Source organism: Giraffa tippelskirchi, chromosome 8 (assembly GCF_054371585.1).
Source record: "Giraffa tippelskirchi isolate mGirTip1 chromosome 8, T2T-mGirTip1v1.2.pri, whole genome shotgun sequence".
Taxonomy (NCBI): domain Eukaryota; kingdom Metazoa; phylum Chordata; class Mammalia; order Artiodactyla; family Giraffidae; genus Giraffa; species Giraffa tippelskirchi.
In genome coordinates, this window is record NC_137282.1 from 3,608,293 (window position 1) to 3,632,665 (window position 24,373).

The 24,373-nt window shown below is 46.3% G+C and overlaps 1 protein-coding gene and 1 long non-coding RNA gene across 21 annotated transcripts in view; one reads left to right on the forward strand and one right to left on the reverse strand.

The window, feature by feature from the left end:
• Positions 1 to 7,953: 7,953 nt before the first annotated feature.
• Positions 7,954 to 24,373, reverse strand: part of THRB (thyroid hormone receptor beta) — a 419,564-nt gene continuing 403,144 nt past the window's right edge. For 18 of the 20 annotated variants that reach the window (XM_081521015.1, XM_081521029.1, XM_081521023.1 and 15 more), the window contains 3 exons: positions 19,629 to 19,775; positions 14,166 to 14,424; positions 11,032 to 12,786 (listed from right to left, as the gene is read on the reverse strand). In XM_081521015.1, the coding sequence (XP_081377141.1) occupies positions 12,545 to 12,786; positions 14,166 to 14,424; positions 19,629 to 19,775 (648 nt within the window). In that variant the 3' untranslated portion in view covers positions 11,032 to 12,544. Of the gene's footprint in view, positions 9,696 to 11,031; positions 12,787 to 14,165; positions 14,425 to 19,628; positions 19,776 to 24,373 lie in introns of those variants that run through there. The other 2 variants (XM_081521009.1, XM_081521021.1) reach the window with 2 other exon arrangements.
• LOC145517833 (uncharacterized) lies at positions 14,129 to 16,930 on the forward strand. Its single transcript, XR_014062367.1, has 2 exons — positions 14,129 to 14,600; positions 14,921 to 16,930. It is a non-coding gene; the product is annotated as an uncharacterized LOC145517833 (long non-coding RNA).

Here is a 24,373-nt window from a genome sequence, read left to right on the forward strand (position 1 = left end):
AATAGGATATTCAATTCCAGACTCATAAAAATGAGAGAGGTGTGTTCACCTGGTTTTAAAGGAGAGAGTCGGGGCAGTGGGCTCAGCGGACTCCTCTCAGGCTTCCCGTTCCCGTCCCAGGAGGCCAGGCCCGTCTCTCTGAAGACTGTTGCCTCCTGTTGAGGAGACTTAGTGGCTCTACTGGGGCCCTTTACAAAAAGTCGCCCCTCCCATTCATCACCCCAGCTTGGCTTATGAATGCACGGGTTTCTAGATCAGCGGTTTCCAGAACTTGGATGGCGATTTAGGGAATCCTTAGAGACAGATTTGCTTTGGGGATTTGGGGTGGCTGAATGGACAGACTTATTTAACCAGAGCCTTGTCTCCCATTTCTCATTTTTTTTGTTTCACATTAGATGTCGTTCACTGGAAAATAGGCTTGGCAGCTGGAAGATGATTTAACACCAAGGACTTGACCCCTTCTCTCTTCTCTTCCCCTAGTCATGTCTAGACTATCTCTACTTTCACTTCTGGGTTCTGAAGCTCTAAGTTGTGTGCCTCACCAGGATTCATCATTTAATGCCCATCATCACGTGGGAAATACCTTCATAGGAGTGACTCAGGGAAGAGATAATTTAAACCTGGTAGTTTCGGGATGGGGGAGGGAAACCTCAGGTGTAGGACTCGAGATAAGCATCCTCTTTGTTTCATGATGGTTAAAATCATCAGTTTGCCATGACCCTTCTCCTGCTTTCTTCCTTTTTCTCTCTTCATCCCTTCCACACAAGCACTCAGCCTAGTGTTCTTGATATATGTAAATATGGTGTGCCTTTGGATGTGTTTGTAGTTTATATCCATGCTATGATGCTGTCTCATTTCATGAGTGTCTCTGTATGCAGGTCTGGGTCAGTGTTTCTCAGGCTTCAGTGATTTCATTGGTAGGAAGCCCTCCACCCAGTATCCTTCTCCTCCTCCCTAGCCTGAACTGCAGAATCTGGGATGCTCAAATGACCATACCTCTTGATCCATGGGAGAGTTTAGGCTGTGTTCCCAGGGATAAAATTATGCGTAAAGTCATTGGCTATAGGAAAAATGGAATGGACCAATTGATACTCTCAGCGGGAGATGAGGTCTTCATCTTTTAATATTCTTATTAACTCTTGGTATTTCTATTTGCCTAATTTGTGGATATAAAGTGGTGCTGATTTTCCTATTTCTGATTGCTAGTGAGTTAGGGGATCTCTATATACTTGTTAGCCATTTGGGCTTCTCTTTCTGTAAATGTTCTATTTTTCTATTGTATTTCATGTTTGGTTTTTTTTTTTATTGATTTGGAAAACCTACTTTTTTATTCTTGATACTAATCACATGACATTTCAGACATTGCCAATATTTTAGAAATTTTCTCCCTAATGTTATCTGGGTTTGTTGGCTACTATTCCGTTGAAGGCTTTTGTTGTCTTCCTTTAATTGCAGGTGAGAGTGAAAGTTGGATAGAGGAGGCTCGTATTGCTTTCCTGTGGAAAATTCCACAAGGGCCTTCAGTTTAGTAACTTATCCTCATGTCTATGTGCAGTTTAAATGTATTTTCCAGATGTCAGGTAGGGGCCTGTCTTCAGAGCTAGGTGAAATTGCACTGAAAATTCTTCTTTCAAGTGTTTGAAACCAGATAAAGGAGCTCCCCTGAATTCTGGGATAATGTTTTATCATGAAGCCCTTTGCCCTGGGCTTCTGTTCTTCCATATCAAGATGGTAACTGAAGACCCTTTTTATTTGTTTCTGTAAGACATTCACTTGTGCCATCTATTTGCCTATTTTATCTAATTTTATCTAATCATTTGCCACATGATTATCTGAAGTTCTATCTGAAGATCAGGGAGTTGTCATATGATATCCCACCTTGAAACTGAAGTGTTTCTCTGTGTCGTCTCTGTAGTCCCTCCGCCTCCACTGCTGAAAATTCTCCTCTCATTTTGCATAGCACTTTGGCTCTCCCCAAATTTAACAACTCACTCAGACCCCCCAAATGCTTAGCAAAACAAAATGTCCTCTTGTTAGACTGACACCTCAAGAAGTCAGCTGAGTTATAAATAGGTCCCGCCTAGACAAACAGACTCAAGGGATTAGATCTGATAGAGTGCCTGAAGAACTATGGACAGAGGTTCGTGACATTGTACAGGAGGCAGTGATCAAGAACCATCCCCAAGAAAAAGAAATGCAAAAAGGCAAAATGGTTGTCTGAGGAGACCTTACAAATAGCTGAGAAAAGCAGAGCAGTGAAAGGCAAAAGAGAAAAGGAAAGATATATCCATCTGAATGCAGAGTTCCAAAGAATAGCAAGGAGAGATAAAAAAGCCTTCCTCAGTGCAAAGAAATAGAGGAAAACAATAGAATGGGAGAGACTAAAGATCACTTCAAGAAAATTAGAGATACCAAGGGAACTTTTCATGCAAAGATGGACTCAATAAAGGACAGAAATGGTATGGACCTAACAGAAGCAGAAGATATTAAGAAGGGGTGGCAAGAATACACAGAGGAATTATACAAAAAAGATCTTCATGACCCAGATAACCATGATGGTGTGATCACTTACCTAGAGCCAGACATCCTGGAATGCGAAGTCAAGTGGGCCTTATTCACTAGGAACAAAGCTAGTGGAGGTGATGGAATTTCAGCTGAGCTATTTCAAGTCCTAAAAGATGGTGCTGTTAAAGTGCTGGACTCAATATGCCACCAAATTTGGAAAATTCAGCAAAGGCCATGGAACTGGAAAAGATCAGATTTCATCCTAGTCCCAAAGAAAGGCAATGCCAAAGAATGTTCAAACTACTGCACAATTGCACTCATCTCACACGCTAGCAAAGTAATGCTCAAAATTCTTTAAGCCAGGCTTCAACAGTATGTGAACTGAGAACTTCCAGATGTTCAAGCTGGATTTAGAAAAGGCAGAGGAACCAGAGATCAAATTGCCAACATCCATTGGATCACAGAAAAAGCAAGAGAGTTCTAGAAAAACATCTGCTTCATTGACTACACTAAATAAAGCCTTTGACTGTGTGGATCACAACAAACTGCAAAATTCTTAAAGAGATAGGAATACCAGACCACCTGACCTGCCTCCTGCAAAACCTGTATGCAGGTCAAGAAGCAACAGTTAGAACTGGACATGGAAGAACGGACTGGTTCCAAATTGGGAAAGGAGTACATCAGGGCTGTATATTGTCACCCTGCTTATTTAACTTATATGCAGAGTACATCATGTGAAATGCTGGGCTGGATGAAGCACAAGCTGGAATCAAGATTGGCGGGAGAAACACCAAAAAGCTCAGATATGCAGATGACATGACCCTTATGGTAGAAAATGAAGAGGAACTAAAGAGCCTCTTGATGAAAGTGAGAGGAGAGTGAAAAAGCTGGCCTAAAACTCAATATGCAAAAAACTAAGATAATGGCATCCAGTCTCATCACTTCATGCAAATAGATGGGGAAACAATGGAAACAGTGACAGACTTTATTTTTTTGTGCTCCAAAATCACTGCATATGGTGATTGCAGACATGAAATTAAAAGACACTTGCTCCTTGGAAGAAAAGCTATGAGCAACCTAGATAGCATATTAAAAAGCAGAGACATTACTTTGTCAACAAAGGTCCATCTAGTCAAAGCTATGGTGTTTCCAGTAGTCATGTATGGATGTGGGAGTTGGACCATAAAGAAAGCTGAGCACCGAAGAACTGATGCTTTTGAACTGTGGTGCTGGAGAAGACTCTTGAGAGTCCCTGGACTGCAAGGAGATCAAACCTGTCAATCCTGAAGGAAATCAGTCCCGAATACTCATTGGAAGGACTGATGCTGAAGCTGAAACTCCAATACTTTGGCCACCTGATGCGAAGAACTGACTCACTGGAAAAGACCCTGATGCTGGGAAAGATTGAAGGCAGGAGCAGAAGGGGATGACAGAGGATGAGATGGTTGGATGGCATCACCGACTTGATGGACATGAGTTTGAGCAAGCTCTGGAAGTTGGTGACGGACAGGGAAGCCTGGTGTGCTGCAGTCCATGGGGTCACAAAGAGTTGGACATGACTGAGCAACTGAACTGAATTGAAGAGAAATTACTCTTCAGTGTTGCAACACCAATGATCATTTTGCAGTAGACACAACCTAACGAGACAGGGGCCGGTCTTCAGGGTGCACATGTTTTTTTGGGTTAGAGCAGAGGAGCCTCTTGGGAAAGGGAATGGAAAACATTTCCAGAGCAGAGTTTCCTTTGCTCTTTTGTCATAAGCTAAGTCTGTGATGGTCTCATCAGGGCAAGTTGTAAAAATGACATGGATCTTGTGCTCTGACACTTGTCAGTTGCATGATGTTGGATGAATTGCTGATTCACACTGAGCCTCCATTTCCCTGTTGTCAGATAGGGGTGTGAACACCTACCTTTGGGTTTATTTGGAGGACTAACAGCACTATAGGGTCTGGTATGGTTCCTGCCTTTGATTAGGTTTCCTTCCCTGGGGGGCCATTGCTGTATACTCCATGTGGCAGTGGAGAGCTCTGGAAGGTGGCACCAACACCCAGCCCACCCTCTGGGATGACTGCTGGGTTTCTGGAGTGATGAGTAAATGGCAAGTGCTATTTTTGTCAGTGCTAGAGAAAATGAAGGTGAATTTCCTGAAATGTGCATTTGAATTCTCACGAAGCAGCTCACATATGAATGAATGATCCTTGGTTTGGGGTTCTTCATCTTTTGAAATAATTCATTGTTACAAAGATTTTATTTGGCTTTGACTTCGGATAATGGAAAGAAATCCTAAAAGCTCTCTTCAAGGCTAAAGATGCCCATACAGAAAATTCTAGAACCCTTAAAATTCAAATAAACTTTCATATCTACAACAAAAAGACTAAAGCATCTCTCTGGGATTCATAGTAAAATTGAGAGATGTTTTTAATGTCTATATATCTGTTGGGATTTAAGGGCATAAGAATTTTCAAGTTTGCTAACTTGAAGATGCTCTACTCTGTATGCATCTCCCTCTCTCATTGCAATTAGTACAAAAAAAGTCAAAAGAAAATAAAGATGATTATCCTAAAAAAGAAGAGTGTTCATTGCAAATCATCTGACTCCACTTTTCATATGTATTGATTCTAAAAATGTTTGCAGCAAAGTGAAGTTTTGTACAGAAAAAAAATACCAAATTTCTATCGACTTCTACAAAATTTTAGCCAGATATTTATACGGAAAAAGATTTGCCTTGAAATGAGTCACCTGTAAGAAAAGCGAATAGTGTATAATTAAGTCAATACTCTGCTTAGTTTTTTTCAGCTATGCTAGGAAAATGTAGCCAAGTGGACAATTTGCATGACAAGTTTATATGAAATTAAGAACCCCTACACATTCAAAGGGCTTCTCAGGTGGTGCAGCGGTAAAGAATCTGCTTGCCAATGCAGAAGACACAGGTTTGATCTCTGAGTCAGGAAGATCCCCTGGAGAAGGAAATGGCAACCCCCTCCAGTATTTCTGCCTGGGAAATCCCATGGACACAGGAGTCTGGTGAGCTACAGCCATGGGGTCCCAAAAGAGTCGGACACGACTTAGCAACTAAACAATAGCACATTCAAATTTGTGGTATGGCGAAACACAGGTTTGGTTGTTTGTGGAACTTTGCGATTCTCTTTGGAACTTGGCCAGACAATCAGTGAAACTTGTTGGCTGGAGGACCCCCTGTATCAGATCATTGCAGACCCTCTAAGTCCTGTTTACCTGCCCAGGGCCCAGGGCCATTTGTTTCACCTCACTTGCCACCTGGTCTGTCACCCAGTCTAGATGGACTGTGCCCAGCTGTGGGAGTGGAGAGAACTTTCTCCCCTTGGGAGGTCGCTTTTGCCCCTGAAGCAGGAGACATCCCTGGAGCTGCTCTGTGGCCAGGCAGGTACAGCCTAGCAGAGGGGAGTTCAGTCGTTTGAACAGAGAGTGGGAGATGACAGCAGGCAGGTAACTGATTCCCTCAGCCCCACGTGAGCCATCCGGAGATGCCGTGGTCCCTCTGGCCCCTTAGGAGATGCCTGAGTAGTCAGTGGTACTCAGGGTGGCCAGCTCTTGTGTCTACCCTCTTTCCTGCCTTGTCTCCTTTTTTCCCTCCATTACTGCTTCCTTTGGAGCTATTACCTCTAATAAAACTGTAGCATATAAACTCTGCTTTCTGGGGAACCAAGGCTAAGACAACTTTCTTCTCATTTTGAGATAGCATTCAAGCAATACCATTTTACCGATAGAGACTTCATTTCTGACTTCACTTTATACTATGTAAATGGATTCTGTCTTTCAGGAGTATAACGTAAAACATTTATACTCACGGCTCCTTAGATATCTGGAAAACTCTCCATTTCAGTAGTTCTACTGAGTTTTGCTTCAGTTTGAACAACATTTAATGTGTCAGAATTTGTGTACATGAACTTAATGACAATTCCACATATTTACAGAGCCATCATGCCTGAGTTGCTAAATACGAAACCAGGATGAACTGTCATCTCAAGAAGGGAAAGCAAACCAATTTTGACCTCTGGCTTCTCTTCATTCTAGATTATTATCAATAGAACTGTGCAGGTCTGTGCCATGACAGCAGCTCCATTACTCAGGTCAAGCTGTTAGCTACTACATCAGTTTTGGCTCAGCTTTGCCTGTGTAATGGGCTTAAGAATGGTACCTAGCTGGAATATACGTGTAAAAAACTCTCCAAAAGAGAATGAATAAAGTAATTTCTTAGGGGGAGGAAATATGTTCACTAGGGTCGAGTTGAGAAGGTATATAATGTAGAAAAGAGACAGATATAAAATTTATACACAGTCCTTTGAACAGAGTCGGGAGACTCTCAAAATGGTACTCTGAACTGATCTGGTCTGGGGAAATGATAAAGCTTGCCTCATCTTGGCCTCTTTCATGAGCTAGGTAGGATATAATCAAACCCTTTCACTGGAGTGTTTATCTGGCTCATGTCCTGGCCAAATGGTGTTGAGCTTCCTCTCTGTTCAGGAGACTTACCAAAAATGGATGTGCTTTCAGACTTAATGATTGGTACGGACATTTCTTCTTCTTTTACTTGCTCACTGTTCCTCCCATTTCTTATAGTAGCAAGACAGACTTTTCTTTGGGGAACTGTTCCTGACTCAACTCTCTGTCTAGTTTAGATGGGGCTGGTTGTCCTTTTCCTGCATCCAGTTCCAGGATTTCAGAGGATTCAGCTAATTAGCATATCTGTGCTCCTCAGCCACATGACTGGCTCAGGAATGGGCACATGACTCCATTTAGACCAATGAGGAGTAGGTTCAGGATTTTTACTGGAACTGTTGGGTAAAAGAAACTCTCTTCCCACTGGTTTGGAGCTAGAAGACTCATCCTGGAGCTGCTGGTGGCCGTGGTAGGACAAAAGACTATGTGAGCATGGAGTCCACGTGAAGGAAATTTGTACGGACAGAAATCTGCACAGAGAGATGGAAAGAGGCACATCCTGAGGTACTGAGTACCCAGATCCAGCCACACCTGAAGCCATCACACTCTTGGATTTTTTCAGATATTATGGACAATAAATTCCCACTAAGCATTGTTTTTTTTGTCACCCATCACAGCATGAGTCCTAACATGTGAGGCATATATTGATAGCTGGTATCAGTATAATTTCATTAATATTAATAATATTCTTGGACATTTTGAAATAAAAAGGTGAATGCAGTCTTTTAGCTGCAAAAACTTCCCTCTTCCCTCCTCACCCCATCTCTGTGGCCCCTTCCAAAGTGAGTATCTCCCTATCCCCCCATGCCCGCCTCTAAAGACAACTTGCTTATTCTAGTAGATGTTTGTGAAACAAATGTCGTTACATCTCTGTTTTCCTTCTTTTGGAAGCAGCAAGATGAGACGAGCAGGTAACCCTGTGCCTATGTAGAAAATAATAATATTTAAAGAAAGAGGCAGAAAAGTATATCCGTTATAAGCTTTTCTTTTTTGTTTCTTTTTTAGAATTGTAGCTTATGAGTTTATCTATGCCTGCTATAGTCATAATTACAATTTAATATCTGCATACAAAAGCTATGTAAAAATCCATTTTTCCCAAATATACAAATTTTCTTTTCGGATAGTTTAAAACATTTTGATCACAGATTTCAATAGAATTTTAGGCTGAAAAAAATATTACCAATCTAGCAATATCACTTAACACCATTTGCAAAACACAAATCTTCCGATGACTGTAAATCTTTCCCTGTTCTGTTGTCTTTTTCTGATTCTCAGGGCATGAAAACATCATGGGGGAATAAAGGTGTTTTCTCCAAAGAAAGCCTTCATAACTAATTTGGCTCTATAATCAAATGAAAAATGCCAATTAGGAAGAACCAAAAGAGGGGAGGGGCATGTTAGCTGGTTCATGCCCTGCCAGCGTCTGGGTCAGCAAGTTGCCTGTCATCTAAGGGTCTTCCTTTGTCGTGAATTGTGCTCCGAAACATACTGTCTGCATCCTGAGGACAGATTTATATCTGATTGTCTTGTGCATAAGGTGGGTCAGCTTTAACTGTGCAACAGAAAGCCACAAACAGCATTTTACCTGCACGATATTGCTCCTGAAGGCGGCATTAATGAATGTAGAAACACACTAGAAATGCACACATTTTGCATTTGCAAACATTTGTACAGCACAGTAAAAATTCTGTGATAAGGCCAAACCTTTTTTCCCCTAGTCTGTTTTTGTGTTTGTGTGTGTGTGTGTTTTTTTAAAGTTTTTTTTTTAAAGATTAAAGTAAAGTATTTCAATTGTAAAAAATACACACCGGGCAAATCCTTACCTGGATAATAAATATCTACATCACAGTACAATAAAATTTCTCCTCTATAAAATTTAAATACGGATTATAGTCTATCGCTATCAAAAGAAACACTATGCTAATATTTCCTTATTATTAAAATAACAGGAAAAATGACGAGCTTATTTTGGAACCTGACGCGGTAGCCATCGGAAAGGGCAAAGATTCAAACGTCTGTTAAGCACTCTCTTTTTAAAGAGGAATGGTGGCCTGGTGGTGATTCACCTCAACTCAGTTTGTGAAAAAGGTTTAGCCTTACAAATGCTGGCTACGTTTCAAAAACCATAAGACCAGTTTCATATTTTATGACTCATGCAGCCAAAGGTCAACATGACACGAAGGGGTTAGAGTTCCATAGAGTAAAAATGGATCACGGACAGTGACATGCTTCGAGGGCGTCTGCAGTTCTCGGTGGCTGAGTCCGCAGGGCAGAGCGCAGAGGCGCGGACAGGCGCGGCGGGGGGTGGGCCGGCCTGGCGGTCCGCGCCGACCATGCTGCGGGCGGAAGAGGCGTCTCTCGGGCTGAGGCAGCAACACGGCGGGTGTATCCTTGAGGACCGAGGCTCACTGGACGAGGAAAGCTCGGAGGCGGCACGTGGTGTTTTGAGCAGAATCATAAAGAAGAAAAGATCTTACTTTTTTCACTATTTCTACCAACACGGCACATCTAATTGAAGAGTGAAGTACACTTGAAGGCTACACACACACACACACACACACACACACACACACACACACACACTGGACACCACTCACCCCCAAATTTAAGTGATTTATAAATAGATATCCCAGTTGTAAGGTGTGTTCTCCTCTTCTGGGACGTCTCCCCACTGAGCAAGGTTTCAGACAGTCCACATTTGATTTGAAAGTCTGGACAACATAAGAAAAAATGTTAAAAAAAAAACCCAAAAATCTAGAGCAAGTCCCTCCTAACCGAGTTTTATGGGATGGAGTCTTGAGATGCAGTAAGTACCTCAGTCAATTACAGAAGGAATGAGTCACCTTGACCACCGGGGTCGTGAGTCTTTCAGTCTTGACAGCCTTTCCTTCAACCGGAAGTCCTCGAGGCTTAGTCTACTCAGTGGGAAGTAGTCAGCCTTCCACAAGATTTTGAGATCAGCAGTTTGCCTGCTTAAGGCTACCATGTAAGAGGCCAAGGATCAAACACACATTTAGTCGGGGCTGGCTGGGTTGCTGTAGATCTGCTGAACCATTTGGCCAATGACCAATCATGTTACTCCCTAAGGCATTCCGATGCGGCTTTAGCTCAGGCTCTGCACTTGCCCTGAATCTGGGGGTGTATGATGCCCTGGGGAATCTCGACACATTGAGGAGACTTTCCTGCGGAGCCCACTGCCTGAGGAGTCTGTGAGCCTCCAGGACCTGCCTGCTCACCTTCCCTTCCAAGGGAAAACCTGCCCTACCCGGAAAAGCTTCTCAGAGTTACCCTGGAGCAGAGAAGGTAATTAAACGCTTTTGTTTCAAAGAGCACTTCTCCAAAGAGAGTCAACAGAGGAAGCTGAGATGGTAACAAAGTGAGGACCAGAGGAGACTGGCTAGAGGCTGCCTAGAGAAAACAAACCCAAAAAACTGTCCGTAGGACAGGGAAGCCTGGTGTGCTGCAGTCCATGGGGTCGCAAAGAGTCGGACACGACTGAGCAACTGAACTGAACTGAACTGAGGGAAGTCAAAGCAGGTAATCTGCCCATGAACTTCATGTTGATAATTTTATCCTCTTCACCTACTTCCTTTCTCTTCATAGTAAATTCCACTGCACCGCTCTTGGTTTCCTTCCCTGGAAGCCTGTGTAATTGCTTTAGCACATCAAACACATAATTTTCCTGCCAGATTATTTCTGGTCACTCTCGGGACTTTTAATGCCATTTCTCTCCTTCTCCCAAAGCTACCCTGCCTTTCTCTAAATAACTGATATGTCGTGTATCAACTTCCTATTTTGAATCAACACCAAATATATTTTCCTTAACTGTCAGGAGAGCCATTATTTCTAATAAAGTTAGAAATTAGAATGTGAAAGAAACCATCAAAAGAACTTGATTCCCTCACCCCCTAAAATTAGTACAGTGTTAAGGACAGGAAGGATTTTTGAGTTCATGACTCAAGGTCACAAATCTACCACTCGACAGCACAAACTCGAACTCAGGCACCCCAGCTCCTGGGCCAGTTAAAACAGAATGAATCCACATGGTTTTTAGGCAAGTTTCACTGATATGGCTTATTTTCCCAAACACTTCCAGGATAAGGCAGTACAAGGCAGGCAGAGGAATAGTTTATGTCTACCATGACGGTGAAGAGCGAGATACATTCAGTTTCATGGGTGTATTCTGTGCCCATCTTCTGACGTTGAAGCAACCAGGGACATCATATGCTTTCTGGGCACAAAGTACTCCAGCGTCGGTCACTGAGGAGGTGGGTTGGGCAGGGAAGGTGAGTGAGGGTTCGTGTGCGTGGTCTGCAGCTGTTTTCTGCTGAGTATCTGTCAGGGCAATGCTATCAGAGGGGCAGAGAGAGTCAGTGGTGGGAGCAGGCTTTGTTTGGTGGAAGTCAAGCCTCAGAGCCAGAGGGAAAAGGAGATTAGGAAACACTCATGAGTAGAGCAAAGAGCTTGAGGATTCAAGAGCAGAAGGGAGGAACCTCAGCGTCAGGGCATGAGGCGGCTCCGAGGCACTGCATTTCCTTCAACATAGAACGTGACGTCACTAGTCTCTCCCCAGAACAAGACTCAAACATTTCAGCTCGTTACCACTCCTTGACTGGAAGGTCGATCCACAGGGAAATCTGTTATTGGCTCAGAAGAGATGCAATCAGGTTGAATGACTTGAGGACTTTGAGAGATGAATGGTCAGATGTCACTGAACAGTGACATCACTCTGTAAGTAGGTTTGATTTTTGTGGGAGTTCCCTCTGTGCAGTAAGAAGCCTTCTTACTATGAAGTGACACTATGTGAATTTTTGGAAACCACTGAGTCACTGCTATCTGTGAAGATTTTGAATTTCTTTGGGCTCAATTAAGGAAATTGTTTTCCTTGTTGGCCTCGATCAAACACCTGCACATCTTTGAGTCACACCTTTGTATGACTCAAATGAAATCACAGGATTATGAAAATTACAGTGAAAGGACAGCTAATTTTGGGGAAACAAATATCCTTATATATTCCAGGTTAGGCTGCTAGGTGAGAAAAGAGTGCTGAAAACAGCACATTCTTGAATAAATAACAATTTGTTCAGAACTTTCCCTAGGGAGCCGAAAACCACGTCTCATCAGAGGCTGTCCGTGCTGTGCTAATTCGAGCCCTGCAAAAACCAGAATTGGATCAAGATGACCACATTGTCTTGGTTTTAAATCTTCTTTAGTTTCCTGCTGCGCCATTTTGCTTGCTCGAGTCACTGACCAGGGACAGATGGGAGCTGGTGACGGCTTGGTGCTGGTGAATTAATGATTGTCCCCACCCCACCTCCACAACTGTAAAACATCCAAAGCATATTCACATCAAAGGACTGGAGAACAAAATGCAATAGTTAGCAAGTACCCGCATTCAAGGGGCAATTTCATCCACGTCTGTGTCAAGGACTACCTCCCTTTACCCCAAAACAATCCCTCCCAACACAAAGAAATAAAGGAACAAACACAAAAGAGCTAGGCAATGGAATGAAATGACACCCAGTAGTGCTGTTGGAATTATGAGAACAAGTCAGTCGGTCTAATCCTCAAACACTTCCAAGAACAACGGGGGAAAAAGTTCCGTGGGGCATTCCACCTTCATGTGCAGGAAGCGGCTGGCATGGCAGGCTCCGATCATCCGCAGGTCTGTCACCTTCATCAGGAGTTTTGGCCAAAAGTGAGTCACATGGTGTTTTCGGTAATTGATATAGTGTTCAAAGGCCAGCAGGAAACTATCTTGGTATTTTTCTATTCTCTCAACGCAGGCAAGCCCTGGGCGATCTGAGGGAGAAGAAAGAAGGATGTTTATTTGGAGACAGAAATGAGAAGACTTGCCTGGTCCACTTCAAGTCCTTTAGTGTGAAGTGGGCCAATCTGGGGCCTTTTGACTCCTAGGAATGGGCATGGATGCAATATGAACTCTGGGGCATCAGAGACCAAGATGCCAGGGAGCGGAGTAACCTGCATGAAGGGCATCAAAGCTTTGTTCAGGTAAATGTCTCTGGCTTACACAAGTCACCTCCTTGGGTGGGAAGGGTGATGCCTCCCTCCTAGGTACACCTAGAGAACGGAAATACTCTGCATAATGAGGAGGGATTCTGAAAAGCATGGACTTACAGAGAGAGATGTGAAAAGAGATTGGGAAGAGATCAGGCAGCCTGGATGCAAAGGAGGAATGTCTGATGGGAAGAAACTCTGGTGAAGACAAAGCCGCACGATATCCCATTTTAATTGTTTCCTTGGCTCCAGTGAACCCCTCCTTCCCTTCCCTTATACCTTTGATTGCTGCTGTAGCAGCCCTGTGTTGGTGGTGTCTTGGGAAATTATAATGAAAAGGGGATGTGAACGATGCTAGCATCATCCTGTGTAGATAAGACAAGAGTCATGGTGGGAAGATGGAGCTGGGGGAGATCATGACCATGTACAGCCCAGAAAAATCTTCCTAAGTCTTGGAAAACCACTGGTCTTCCCACAATATATAGGAGAAGACTCAAGGCAGTTTCAAAAAAACAAGATAAAAGGGAGGGCCCCGTCGTTGACCAGGCTGTCTGCTAGAGGCTGCCTCGGCTCCTGCTTCCTGGAAGCGGCTTCCTGTCCCACGAGCGAGTCTGCTCCCAAGAGGGTCTGGAGTGTCACAGAACACAAGGCAGTCACGGGGCGGACGCGAAATTCTCCGGATCCTACCGGGGCAGCCATGGGCTCCCGACAGGAGGGGACTGCACACGGCGTGGGCATCGGGAGGGCAGGATGGGGAAGGCCGCGCTAGACAAAGCCTGCCCACCGCACCAGAGGCGGGTCTTGGGGACCCCACCTCTGTGGGAGCAGTGCAGAGCACGCGGACCCAGAAGGGAGCCGACCGCCCCGAGGCGGGCCAGGGAGTGTCTGTGGAGGGTAGCCGCTTCACCGAGCCTTGGGAGAGGAGCTCCGGGGGCTCCTGTCACGACCTGAGGAGGCGACAAACGCCCCCTCTCTGCTCCCCGGCTGTCCGCAAAGCCCCGCCCGCCGCTGGAGGCTGCGGGACGCAATCCGGAAGTTGCGGGCGGGGGACCGGAAACTCACCGCCCGCCGCTGGAAGGCAGCGGGGTGCGAACCGGAAGCGCCGGGGACCGGAAGCTCCCCACGCACTCTGAACGCGCGGGGGCTGCTCCGGACGCACTCACCTGAAGACATCAGCAGGACGGCTTGAAGGAGAGCGACCTCAGTGTCGTCCAGGTTGAAAGAGGACAGCGACATCCCCAGGTCGAAGATGGCGTCGGATACCACCCCGAGGCCCCCGTTTTTCAGCTGGCCGCGCGTCACCGCCATCTCCCCGTTCAGGGTCAAAGTCTCGCTCTCCGGGTCGTAGCGCACGGCCGCGCGGAGGGACATGATCTCCATGCAGCAGCCTTTGAGGAGGATGATCTGGTCTTCACATGGCAGCTGGAAACAAGCAGCCCACGTCAGCACGGAGCGAGGGCCCAGACATCTGCTAGGACCCGCCCGCGGGACCGCAGGGGCGACAGGAGCAGCCCCTGCCCTGTCCGCTCGGCTGCAGACTCCCACAGCCATTCCCCATACTCCAAGCCTGGGCTTCCCAGGGGCACTCGTGGTAAAAAGTCTGCCTGCCAATGCAGGAGATCTGGGTTCGATCCCTGGATCAGGAAGATCCCCTGGAGAAGGGCATGGCAACCCAGTCCAGTATTCTTGCCTGGAGAATCCCTGTGGACAGAGGAGCCCAGCGGGCTACAGTCCACAGGGTCACAGAGAGTCTGCGCAGAGTAGGACACAACTGGAGCGACTGAGCACCCACACTGTTCATAATCTTCACCATTTTTTTTTTTTTGGTTGCACTGCATAGCATGTGGGGTCTTAGGTCCCTGACCCGGGATTGAACTGGCACCCCCTGCATTGCAAGTGCAACCAGCCCAGAACCCAGGTCTCCCACGCTGCAGGCAGATGCCGTACTGTCCAAGCCACCAGGGAAGCCCAAGAATACTGGAATAGCCACCAACCAAGACCTTCCTAAATGTACCACCATTTTGGTCTGGTAGCTCTAAGAGCTGACACCACTGTTTAGCTGGCAACTGTGCTGCTCTGTTTTTTGAAGCAAGTTTGCTTCGTGAATCTCTTCAAAGGCAGAGGACTAGAAGGTTTCTTACGGGCACATGTGACCTCTGAGGCCCGGAGATGTCACAACTTTGCTCAGAGTCACCCAGTGGATCAGAGGCAGAGGTGAACCCAGAATCCGGACCTCCTGGCTCCTAGGGTTAATATGTTCTCAGAGTCTCTGGCATCAGAATTACTCCACACACTGGATCTCTTTGCCAGTGTTGTAATCTCATTTTAAACTCATTTGGGTTAACAAATCCTGTTAGCATTTGTGATAGTGTGATAACATTATTGTCACCCTGCTTATTTAACTTGTATGCGGAGTACATCATGCCAAATGCCGGGCTGGATGAAGCACAAGCTGGAATCAAGATTGCCGGGAGAAATATCAATAACCTCAGGTAGGCAGATGACACCACCCTTATGGCAGAAAGCAAAGAAGAACTAAAGAGCTTCTTGATGAAAGTGAAAGAAGAGACTGAAAAAGTTAGCTTAAAACTCAACATTCAGAAAACTAAGATCATGGCATCTGGTCCCATCACTTCATGGCAAATAGATGGGGAAACAGTGGAAACAGTGACAGACGTTATATTTTTGGGCTCCAAAATCACTGCAGATGGTGACTCCAGCCATGAAATTAAAAGACGCTTGCTCCTTGGAAGAAAAGCTATGAGCAACCTAGACATTATATTAAAAAGCAGAGACCTTACTTTGTCGACAAATGTCCATATAGTCAAAGCCATGTTTTTTCCAGTGGTCATGTATGGATGTGAGAGTTGGACTATAAAGAAAGCTGAGCGCTGAAGAATTGATGCTTTTGAACTGTGGCTCTGAAGGAGACTCTTGAGAGTCCCTTGGGCTGCAAGGAGATCAAACCAGTCAATCCTGAAGGAACTCACTCCTGAATATTCGTTGGAAGGACTGATGCTGAAGCTGAAACTCCAATACTTTGGCCACCTGATGCGAAGAACTGACTCACTGGAAAAGACCCTGATGCTGGGAAAGATTGAAGGCAGGAGGAGAAGGGGATGGCAGAGAAAGAGATGGTTGGATGGCATCACCAACTTGATGGACATGAGTTTGAGCAAGCTCCAGGAGTTGGTGATGGACAGGGAAGCCTGGTGTGCTGCAGTCCATGGGGTCACAAATAATTGACACGACTGAGCAACTGAACTGAACTGATAACATTAATAATAAACTTTAAAAGAAACTTCGTGAAGAGAAATAACAAAAAATTAGAGTTTGATTTTCTGGAGGGGGAGAATGTTTAATTAAATGCCATTTTCAAAGTAGTAGTTTTGAAACACTATTAGTTAATGGGTGTTTTTGATGAATTGGGCTAAGATTGACATGCATCGCTTTGTTTAACGTTTACAACAATGCGGTGAGGTAAATATTCTAATTCCAATTTTATTGACAGGTGTGGAAATGCAGGCTCTGAGAGATTGAGAGACATGCTAGGGGGTCCCTGAGTGTGGGTGAGGTGAGACTTGGAAGCCAGCGCTGTCAGAATCCAAGGTCAAGGGAAAAGGAGAGCTCACTTTCCGAAGGGATTTGGGTGTGAGTTTCCGTAAACAATGACTATGAAATGACACCTAATTTCTATCTCTCCATTAAAGCAGGTTCCAATTCTTTTTTGAGAAATGATCTTGGCAACACAACTACTTCAATTCAGGTGACTATATATGACAAAGCAGTACTACAGAATTACCTTTAAGATACAGAGTATTTCATATATATGTATATATATATTTTTTACTAACTCAGCCTACCTGCCTTACTGTTTAATTTCAAATTGCTCTGCTTTTTCTCTAGAATAAAAGGCATTTTGTGTTTGGTTCTGGAATCCATTCATGTGAATTCTCCCCTCTACTCATTAAACAAAATGACTATGATTTACTTCTATTTAGTTTCTGATTTGTACTCCTCAATTACATCTTTGGATTCCTGGCCTCAGGGCCTGGTAGGGGACAGGAGACCGGAACTTGGCTAGCGCCTCCACCGGCAAGCGGACAGCTGGCTGGCGCGGGCGAATGCTGGCTTCACTGCCTAGGGCAGAGGTCCTGTCTGCAGCCCCTGACACCTAGGGCTTGATAAACACGCATCGCGGGCCCCGCCTCTGCGGGTCTGCATGCGCCCAAGTTCCCTGGTGATGCCCACGCACCTGGTTCAGGGGCCCGCTCTTGAGAACCGCGGACACAGAGTAGCAAAGAGAAATGACTAGTCTGATCAAACCATTGATTTTAGTTGTTTTTAGCTGTCACAGAGTATATAGACTTGGGCAGGCCCCATCTTTGATGATAGATGAAGTAGAAGTTTTCTTTTGAAAACTTCCTATTTATGAGTTCACATGTAAAAGCAGAGTAAAGATTTGTCAAGCATCGCCAGTGGTTTAAAAACTAGGCCAGATGCCTGTTCTTTAAAGAGGGATTTAGGGTGAGGCTTGTTTCTACGTGTGGGCAGACAGTCTCTAAGTCACCTAAGAACCCTCCACTGTGGGGAGGCCCCGAGGGGGCCCACCCAAGGGAGAGGCGGGGGCTCCCACAGACCCGCCTACCTCCTGGGAGCACGGCGCTCGGTCGGCTGGCAGGAGTGCCCGGGCCCTGCACTCAAGAAACGGTTCTGATGTGTGCTCTTGGCAGCTCTGCCAGCAGCCATTTCAGAGCTTTTGAAGCCCTTGGTTGGTGGGCTGGCATGGGTCTCAGCAGAAAGGTATCCTGAGTGCGATTTGAACAGCGGGCGGATCAAACTGCCACTGGCAGAAACTTCTGGTTCTGGAGACCACCTGGGATCTGGAGCCCAATCCACAGGTAGCTCACGGCCTGCGCCATTCACTGCCCTCTTTGGGGTTCCAAAGAATGTCAAAAGGGACTTCGCTGGTGGTTCAGGGGTTAAGACTGCACTTCCAATACAGAGGGTGTGGGTTTGATACCTGGTGGGGAACTAAGATCCCACATGCCACGCAGCGCCACCAGAAGATTAAAAAAAAAGTAGTGTCAAAGGGTAAAGGCCCTCAGGAGGCCACAAGCAGCAGAAACATGCATCGCTGCTGTCAAAAGAGCCTCCCCCCATTTTTTTTCAATTTGGAGACTACAAAATATCAAGGTTGAAAGAGAGATGGAATCACGACTTTGAAGCGGGCTTAAACTCCTGAGGGAAGCCTGAAGGGAGAAGCTTGCCACACTCGGGCCTGGAAAGTTCCGGGCTGAGCTCTCACCCTTGCCAAGGACACAGTGCACGCTGTGTTTGTTGCTGGTGGTGGCATGGCTTCTTTTCTTTCATTCACTATGTAGCACTCAGTGGCTGGTGGCCTTAAGCTTTACATTTTCTGGAAAACTTTTTGGTGGGTATTCCAAGGGGAACACAGAACTGATAGGCTAGCTTGCCTTGTAGGAGTAGCAAACTCCAGTTTTTTCTCAGACACCAAGGACTGAGAAAAGAGGGCCCAGCCCAGAAACAGGGCACTAAGAGAGGTTCGGGAAAACAGATTCCACCGAGAACCCAAAACAAGACTCCTGGAGGGAGAGGAAAAGCGTCCTCGGCACAGAGGGACTGTAGACACACTTTCTAGAGGGCAATTCGGCGATGCATAGAAAGTCCCCAAAGGAGCAGCCTAGGTCCTTAAATTCCACTTCTGGGATTTGCCCCTAGGAAACAGGCTGTTTTGTGAACATGGCATAGGTACCAGAATGCTCGTTGCAAAATATTTATATTATTGAAAAATCGAGTATGCACTAAAGATCCTGTAAAAGCAGATAACCTAAATTATGGGAGATCTGTTCTTTAGAATGGGCCTTCCCAGGTGGCTCAGTGGTAAAGAACCCACCTGCCAATGCAGGAGATGCAAGACACGTGGGTTTAATCTCTGGGTTGGGAAGATCCCCTGGAGGAAGAAATGGCAACCCACTGCAGTCTTCTTCCCTGGAGAATCCCAGGCAGAATCTTAGTTCCCTGACCAGGGCTCAAACCTATGCCCCCTGCAGGGGACATGCTGAATCTCACCACTTGACTGCCAGGGATGCCACCCCGGCCCCCATTTCACTTATTCTTGAGGATGGAGAAACCACCACGAAGCCAACCTGTTGGGATACGAAGTGGAAATAATACAGAGACTCAACGGACAGCGGCCCCACTCCAAGTGGGTAGACTTTATCTCTTTGATCTTAATTTTCCCCATCTGTAAAGTGGGCTTAACAAAAGCTATGTTAGAGGGCCTGGATTTCACGAGGCAGACTTGGGCATGGCAGCCAGGACATCACCATGCCGACTGAGTGGAGGTGGGATGGTCGTGTTCTGGGCCTGGAGTCAGGCAGTGGAGAGGACCCTCATCAGCCTCACGTGGATAAGCTGATGGATGGTGACCGACAGAGGAGGCGGAGAAACACGCGGGACAGCGCCTTGTCATTCGTGCTGCCGTGGCTTTCATATGACTTTTCGTAAGTCCCAACCGATTAGTATTAAATTACACGTAATACTTAGGAACTCAATGGAACTAATCATGAATACGAACAAAGAAGGAAAAGCAATTTCCTCACCTCACAAAACATAGGCAACTTTTTGGCAAAATCCACCACTCTGGTAATTGCTGGTGTGATGATTTTTGTAAAATGGCTGAAGGCTTCCAAGTCGACCTTTCCACCTTCCGGGGCGTTAACTATCGGCGCCTGTCCGATGTCTTCGGGCTGAGGAGGAGAGACAAGGAGGATTTAAGTGAAGGCACCAGAGGGGTCCTTGACCATGGGTTTCACGTGGCAGGAAATCTCTCCTGAACTGACACATACTGCACGGTTTCCACGTCGTTCAGTGAGAGACCGTACAGTTTCCAAGACCGTGAATTCTCTGAGCCAAGATCTATACTCTTGGTCATCCCTTTCAAAGGCCCCACTGACCACGGGCCCAGGATTGCTGCTGTGGAAAGACACAGGGAGAGAAGGGAGGGAGGAGAAACCAGACCTGGCTCTGGTTCTGAGGGCACAAGGGGACCTACACCCGGGACCTGGGTGCCGTTTTCAGAGTAGGGCACATCCTGTGGGTGTCCTCCTGTGGGCAGTGGGCACGGCGTGGGCAGGGAAGGGGAGCCCTGGCACACAGGACCCAGGGATTCGCTCTTGCTTGCAATGCCTTTTGCTCAGGTCCCAGTCTGCCCTCCAGCCGGAGGCGGCCTCGGTGGGCGGGAGAAGCTGTCTGTCAGGGTCACTTCCGGGGCTTGGGCCTGGGCACAGGGCAGGCTTGAGTGCAGAGTGGAGAATTTGCAACTTTCCATTGCCTTGCTGCTCAAAGGGAGTGGGGGGCAGTCAGCAGCAAGGCTGTCACCTGGGGACTTACTGGAAACACAGACTCCCTGGCCCTCCCCCGACCTACTGCTGCAGAAGCATCAGGTGAACGGTGACGCCCCCAGGTCCGGTGCCAACGCCAGGCCCCACGTGCCCTGGGCCCTCTAGATCCTCAGCCTGGACCGCGACAGGCTACCGTGACAGGCTATGGCCTCTCCTTGTATCTCCTGTGATCACCAGTGCTCCCTGCCAGCAACAGTCCTTCCCGCTGCCCTTTCTGGTCCTTGCGATGGTAATGACCGCCTCGGGTGGTCCTCACCCAATCCCTGATGGACAGGTGAGCGAAGGAGTGCCCAGGGAGGTTAAGGATGGTCCCGAGGCCAGGACTGGCCCCTGTTCTTCCAGGAGGCCGTGACTGGGGTCAGAGGAGCCAACACTGCCTGACGGGGGCGCCCTTGGCCCAGTCATGGTGGACAGGCAGGAGCGAGGCGGCCAGGCCGGGAGGTACGGGCTCCATCAGCCAGTCCAGCAAGTCTGACCCCTCACCGCAGAGAGGCTGCTGAGGGCACCGCTGGGGACGGACTGCGCCTGCCTTCGCAGGCCCCAGACTTGACTGTGCCTCTGAGTGACCCCCAGAATTGCCGACTCAGTAGGTGCCTGTTAGAGAATCTGCATTTCTACCAGCTCCCCTGGGCACCGATGCCGCTGGCCCGAGCCCGCGCGCTGAGCAGCACTGGGTGAGCAGTGGCCACGCCCAGCCCGGAGGGACCCGCTTCCTACTTGGCTTCCCCCATCGCCCCTGTTGCTGCTCTCGCCTCCTTTTTAGCACAAAGACAAGCAAGGATGGAACTTTCACTCTCCTATTGCCAGGGCACCAGGTCGGAGGGGTGGCCCAGGCCCTCCAAAGGTGTGACTGGAGATGGACAGCCTGGGGTCAGTGAGGTTGGGGGGGGGGTGGATTTTTATATCTACTACACAACAAACCATGACAGCATTGACCTTGTTTGGATTCTCCAGGAGGTTCTTCTGTTTATTCTGCTTTTCTGTTGTTCGTTTTGGGGACAGCAAGTGGATGGGAAAGAAAGCTGGTTTCTGTCTTGTTTCATATCAGTGACTATGTTTGGGGGCAACTGTCGACATAACAAGCCCACAGAAGGCTGCTGGTTCTCCGGAAGCAGACAGAATTGATGGGATAATCACAGGTATGGCTCTCTCTCTCGCCCCGTCTCTGTCTCTCTCATAGACTTAGCTAAGGGAAAAGGACTTCCCTGATGCAGAAAGCAAAGAGGGACTAAAGAATCTTTTGATGAGGGTGAAAAAGGAGAGTGAAAAAGCTGACTTAAAACTCAACATTCAGAAGACGAAGATCATGGCATCTGGTCCCGTCACTTTACGGCAAAGAGATGGGGAAAAAAATGGAAAGAGTTATAGACTTTATTTTCTTGGGCTCCAAAATCACTGTGGACAGTGACTGCAGCCATGAAATTAAAAGACGCTTGCTCCTTGGAAGAAAAGCTATGACAAACCTAGATTGTGCATTAAAAATCAGAGACATCACTTTGCTGACAAAGGTCCATACAGTCAAAGCTGTGGTGTTTCCAGTAGTCATGTATGGATGTGAAAGTTGGACCATAAAGAAGGCTGAGTGCTTTAGAATTGATATTTTTAAATTGTGGTGCTAGAGAAGACTCTTCAGAGTCCCCTGGAGAGCAAGGAGCTCAAACCAGTCCATCCTAAAGGAAATCGGTCCTGAATATTCATTGGAAGGACTGATGCTGAAGCTGAAGCTCCAATACTTTGGCCAACTGATGCGAAGAACTGACTCATTGGAAAAGACCCTGATGCTGGAAAAGACTGAAGGTGGGAGGAGAAGGGGATGACAGAGGATGAGATGGTTGGATGGCATCACCGACTCAATGGACATGAGTTTGAGTAAGCTCTGGGAGAGAGTGAAGGACAGGGAAGCCTGGCGTGCTGCAGTCCATGGGGTCCAAAGAGTTGGACAGGACTGGGTGACTGAACAACAATAAGGGAAAAGGTACATCAGAAAGTCTGGGGGTGATTATTCTGAAGCACAAGGCAGTTTGGCATCCTTCAGACCTCCTTGCTGGTCTCTCTAATCCCTGCCACTCCGAAATGCAGCCCGGCTCACCTGCATGTCTACTTTATAACTCTCTCACGAAGATCAACTAATAAAATGAACATGGCCACACAGTCACACAGTCACACAGTAAAAAGGTAGAGAGCTGTATATACACACACATAAGGTGATCTTTTTAAAAAATAAAAATATTATTTTAATAACATAGTTTTGGCCTGGTTGACTCCAAACATCTTCTCACTGAACATTGATAGATCTAATTTAATTGTGTTGAATTGTCTTCAGTGTCTTGTGAAATGTCAGTGGCTAAATACTGATGTTAATAATTTCCATTTAATCTGTGAGTCTGTGGGGTATTTGAATTACCATCTGTGATACCTCTAGAGGTTTGAAAAATAGGAGGAAAATTGTATAAGGAAATATGATAATTTTAACTGAAATTAAATGCCCCAATAAAACAACCTCATGAGCTTCTCTGTTGACAAATAGCACAGTAGGAAAAAAATTTTATTTTTAAGCTTTTGGATATTTAATGGAAAATACAATTGCTAGAAGTAAAACCATATAAGAAGTAAAAGCCTTCTATTATATCATTAAGCTTTATATCCAAAATAGATCTTGGATACTAGAAAAAAGAATATATGAATTGACCTGAGTTAAAGCATCACATATAAGAAGTTAAAGTTGACAATGCAACCTTGTTTGTGACTTCCCTGAAGACTTTTTACCCATAAGGACAACATATTTATTTGTTAAAATATTTGGAAGATGTTAAAAATATAACACAAATACTTGGCATACGTGAATCTACTGGATATCTTCTTCCAGCAAGTAGCCTGTAGTCCACTCAGTGAACATATTTGCTCATATACACGTGTGTGTTTTGCACATGGGATCAAACTCAGAGACTGAGGATAGGTCCCCGGCATGCAGACCCAGCATGGAGACTCGGGGAGCGGGCCTTTTGCGTCTGTGGATCAAAGTGCCTGTGCTGCTCACGGGGGTGGACAGGGGGCCCTAATGGACCCCTGGAGCCATCTCCGTCCACCTCTTCTCAATTCCTCCCCAATTTGCCTTGTGCTTTTCCTACCCACTCCAGTATTCTTGGGCTTCCCTGGTGGCTCAGCTAGTAAAGAATCTGCATGCAATGCGGGAGACCTGGGTTCGATCCCTGGGTTGGGAAGATCCCCTGGAGAAGGGAACGGCTACCCACTCCAGTATTCTGGCCTGGAGAATTCCATGGACTATACAGTCCATGGGGTCGCAAAGAGTCAGACATGACTGAGCGACCTTCACTTTGCTTTGCTTTTCTTTCTCGGGGCTGCCTCCTCACCTCCCGTAGACTTTTGCTTTCTTTAAAGTCCTCACTTCAGTCTCATCTCTGCCCATTCCAACTCTAACTCCTCTGAAGCCCTCCCAGATGGCCTCTGTGGGAGACAGTGTCCACCTCATTTGAATACACAAGGTGGCCCAGGGAAGCGCTCCTCAGGCATCCAGGCATTGTTACTTTTATCGTAGTTATGAAAAGTGAAAGCGTTAGTCACTCAGTCGTGTCTGACTCTGCAGCCCCATGGACTAGCCTGCCAGGCTCCTCGGTCCACGGAATTCCAGGCAAGAATACCGGAGTGGGTTGCCATTCCCTTCTCCAGGAATTGTAGTTACACAGGTATACATCTCAGATAAGAACTTCTCAAAACGTGGGAATATGCCTTGAGGATCTTTGTCTACTGTGTAGACGGATTGGGCCAAGCGGTGAGGACTGGTGGAGTGAATATATGGATGGATGTTTATACATGTCCTCAACCAGTATTTATTGTGCAACTACTATGGGGTCAGGCTTTGTTCTACACACTGAGGCTACAGAAACAGTATATCCTCAAAGAACATTCATATGGTGATGGGAGAT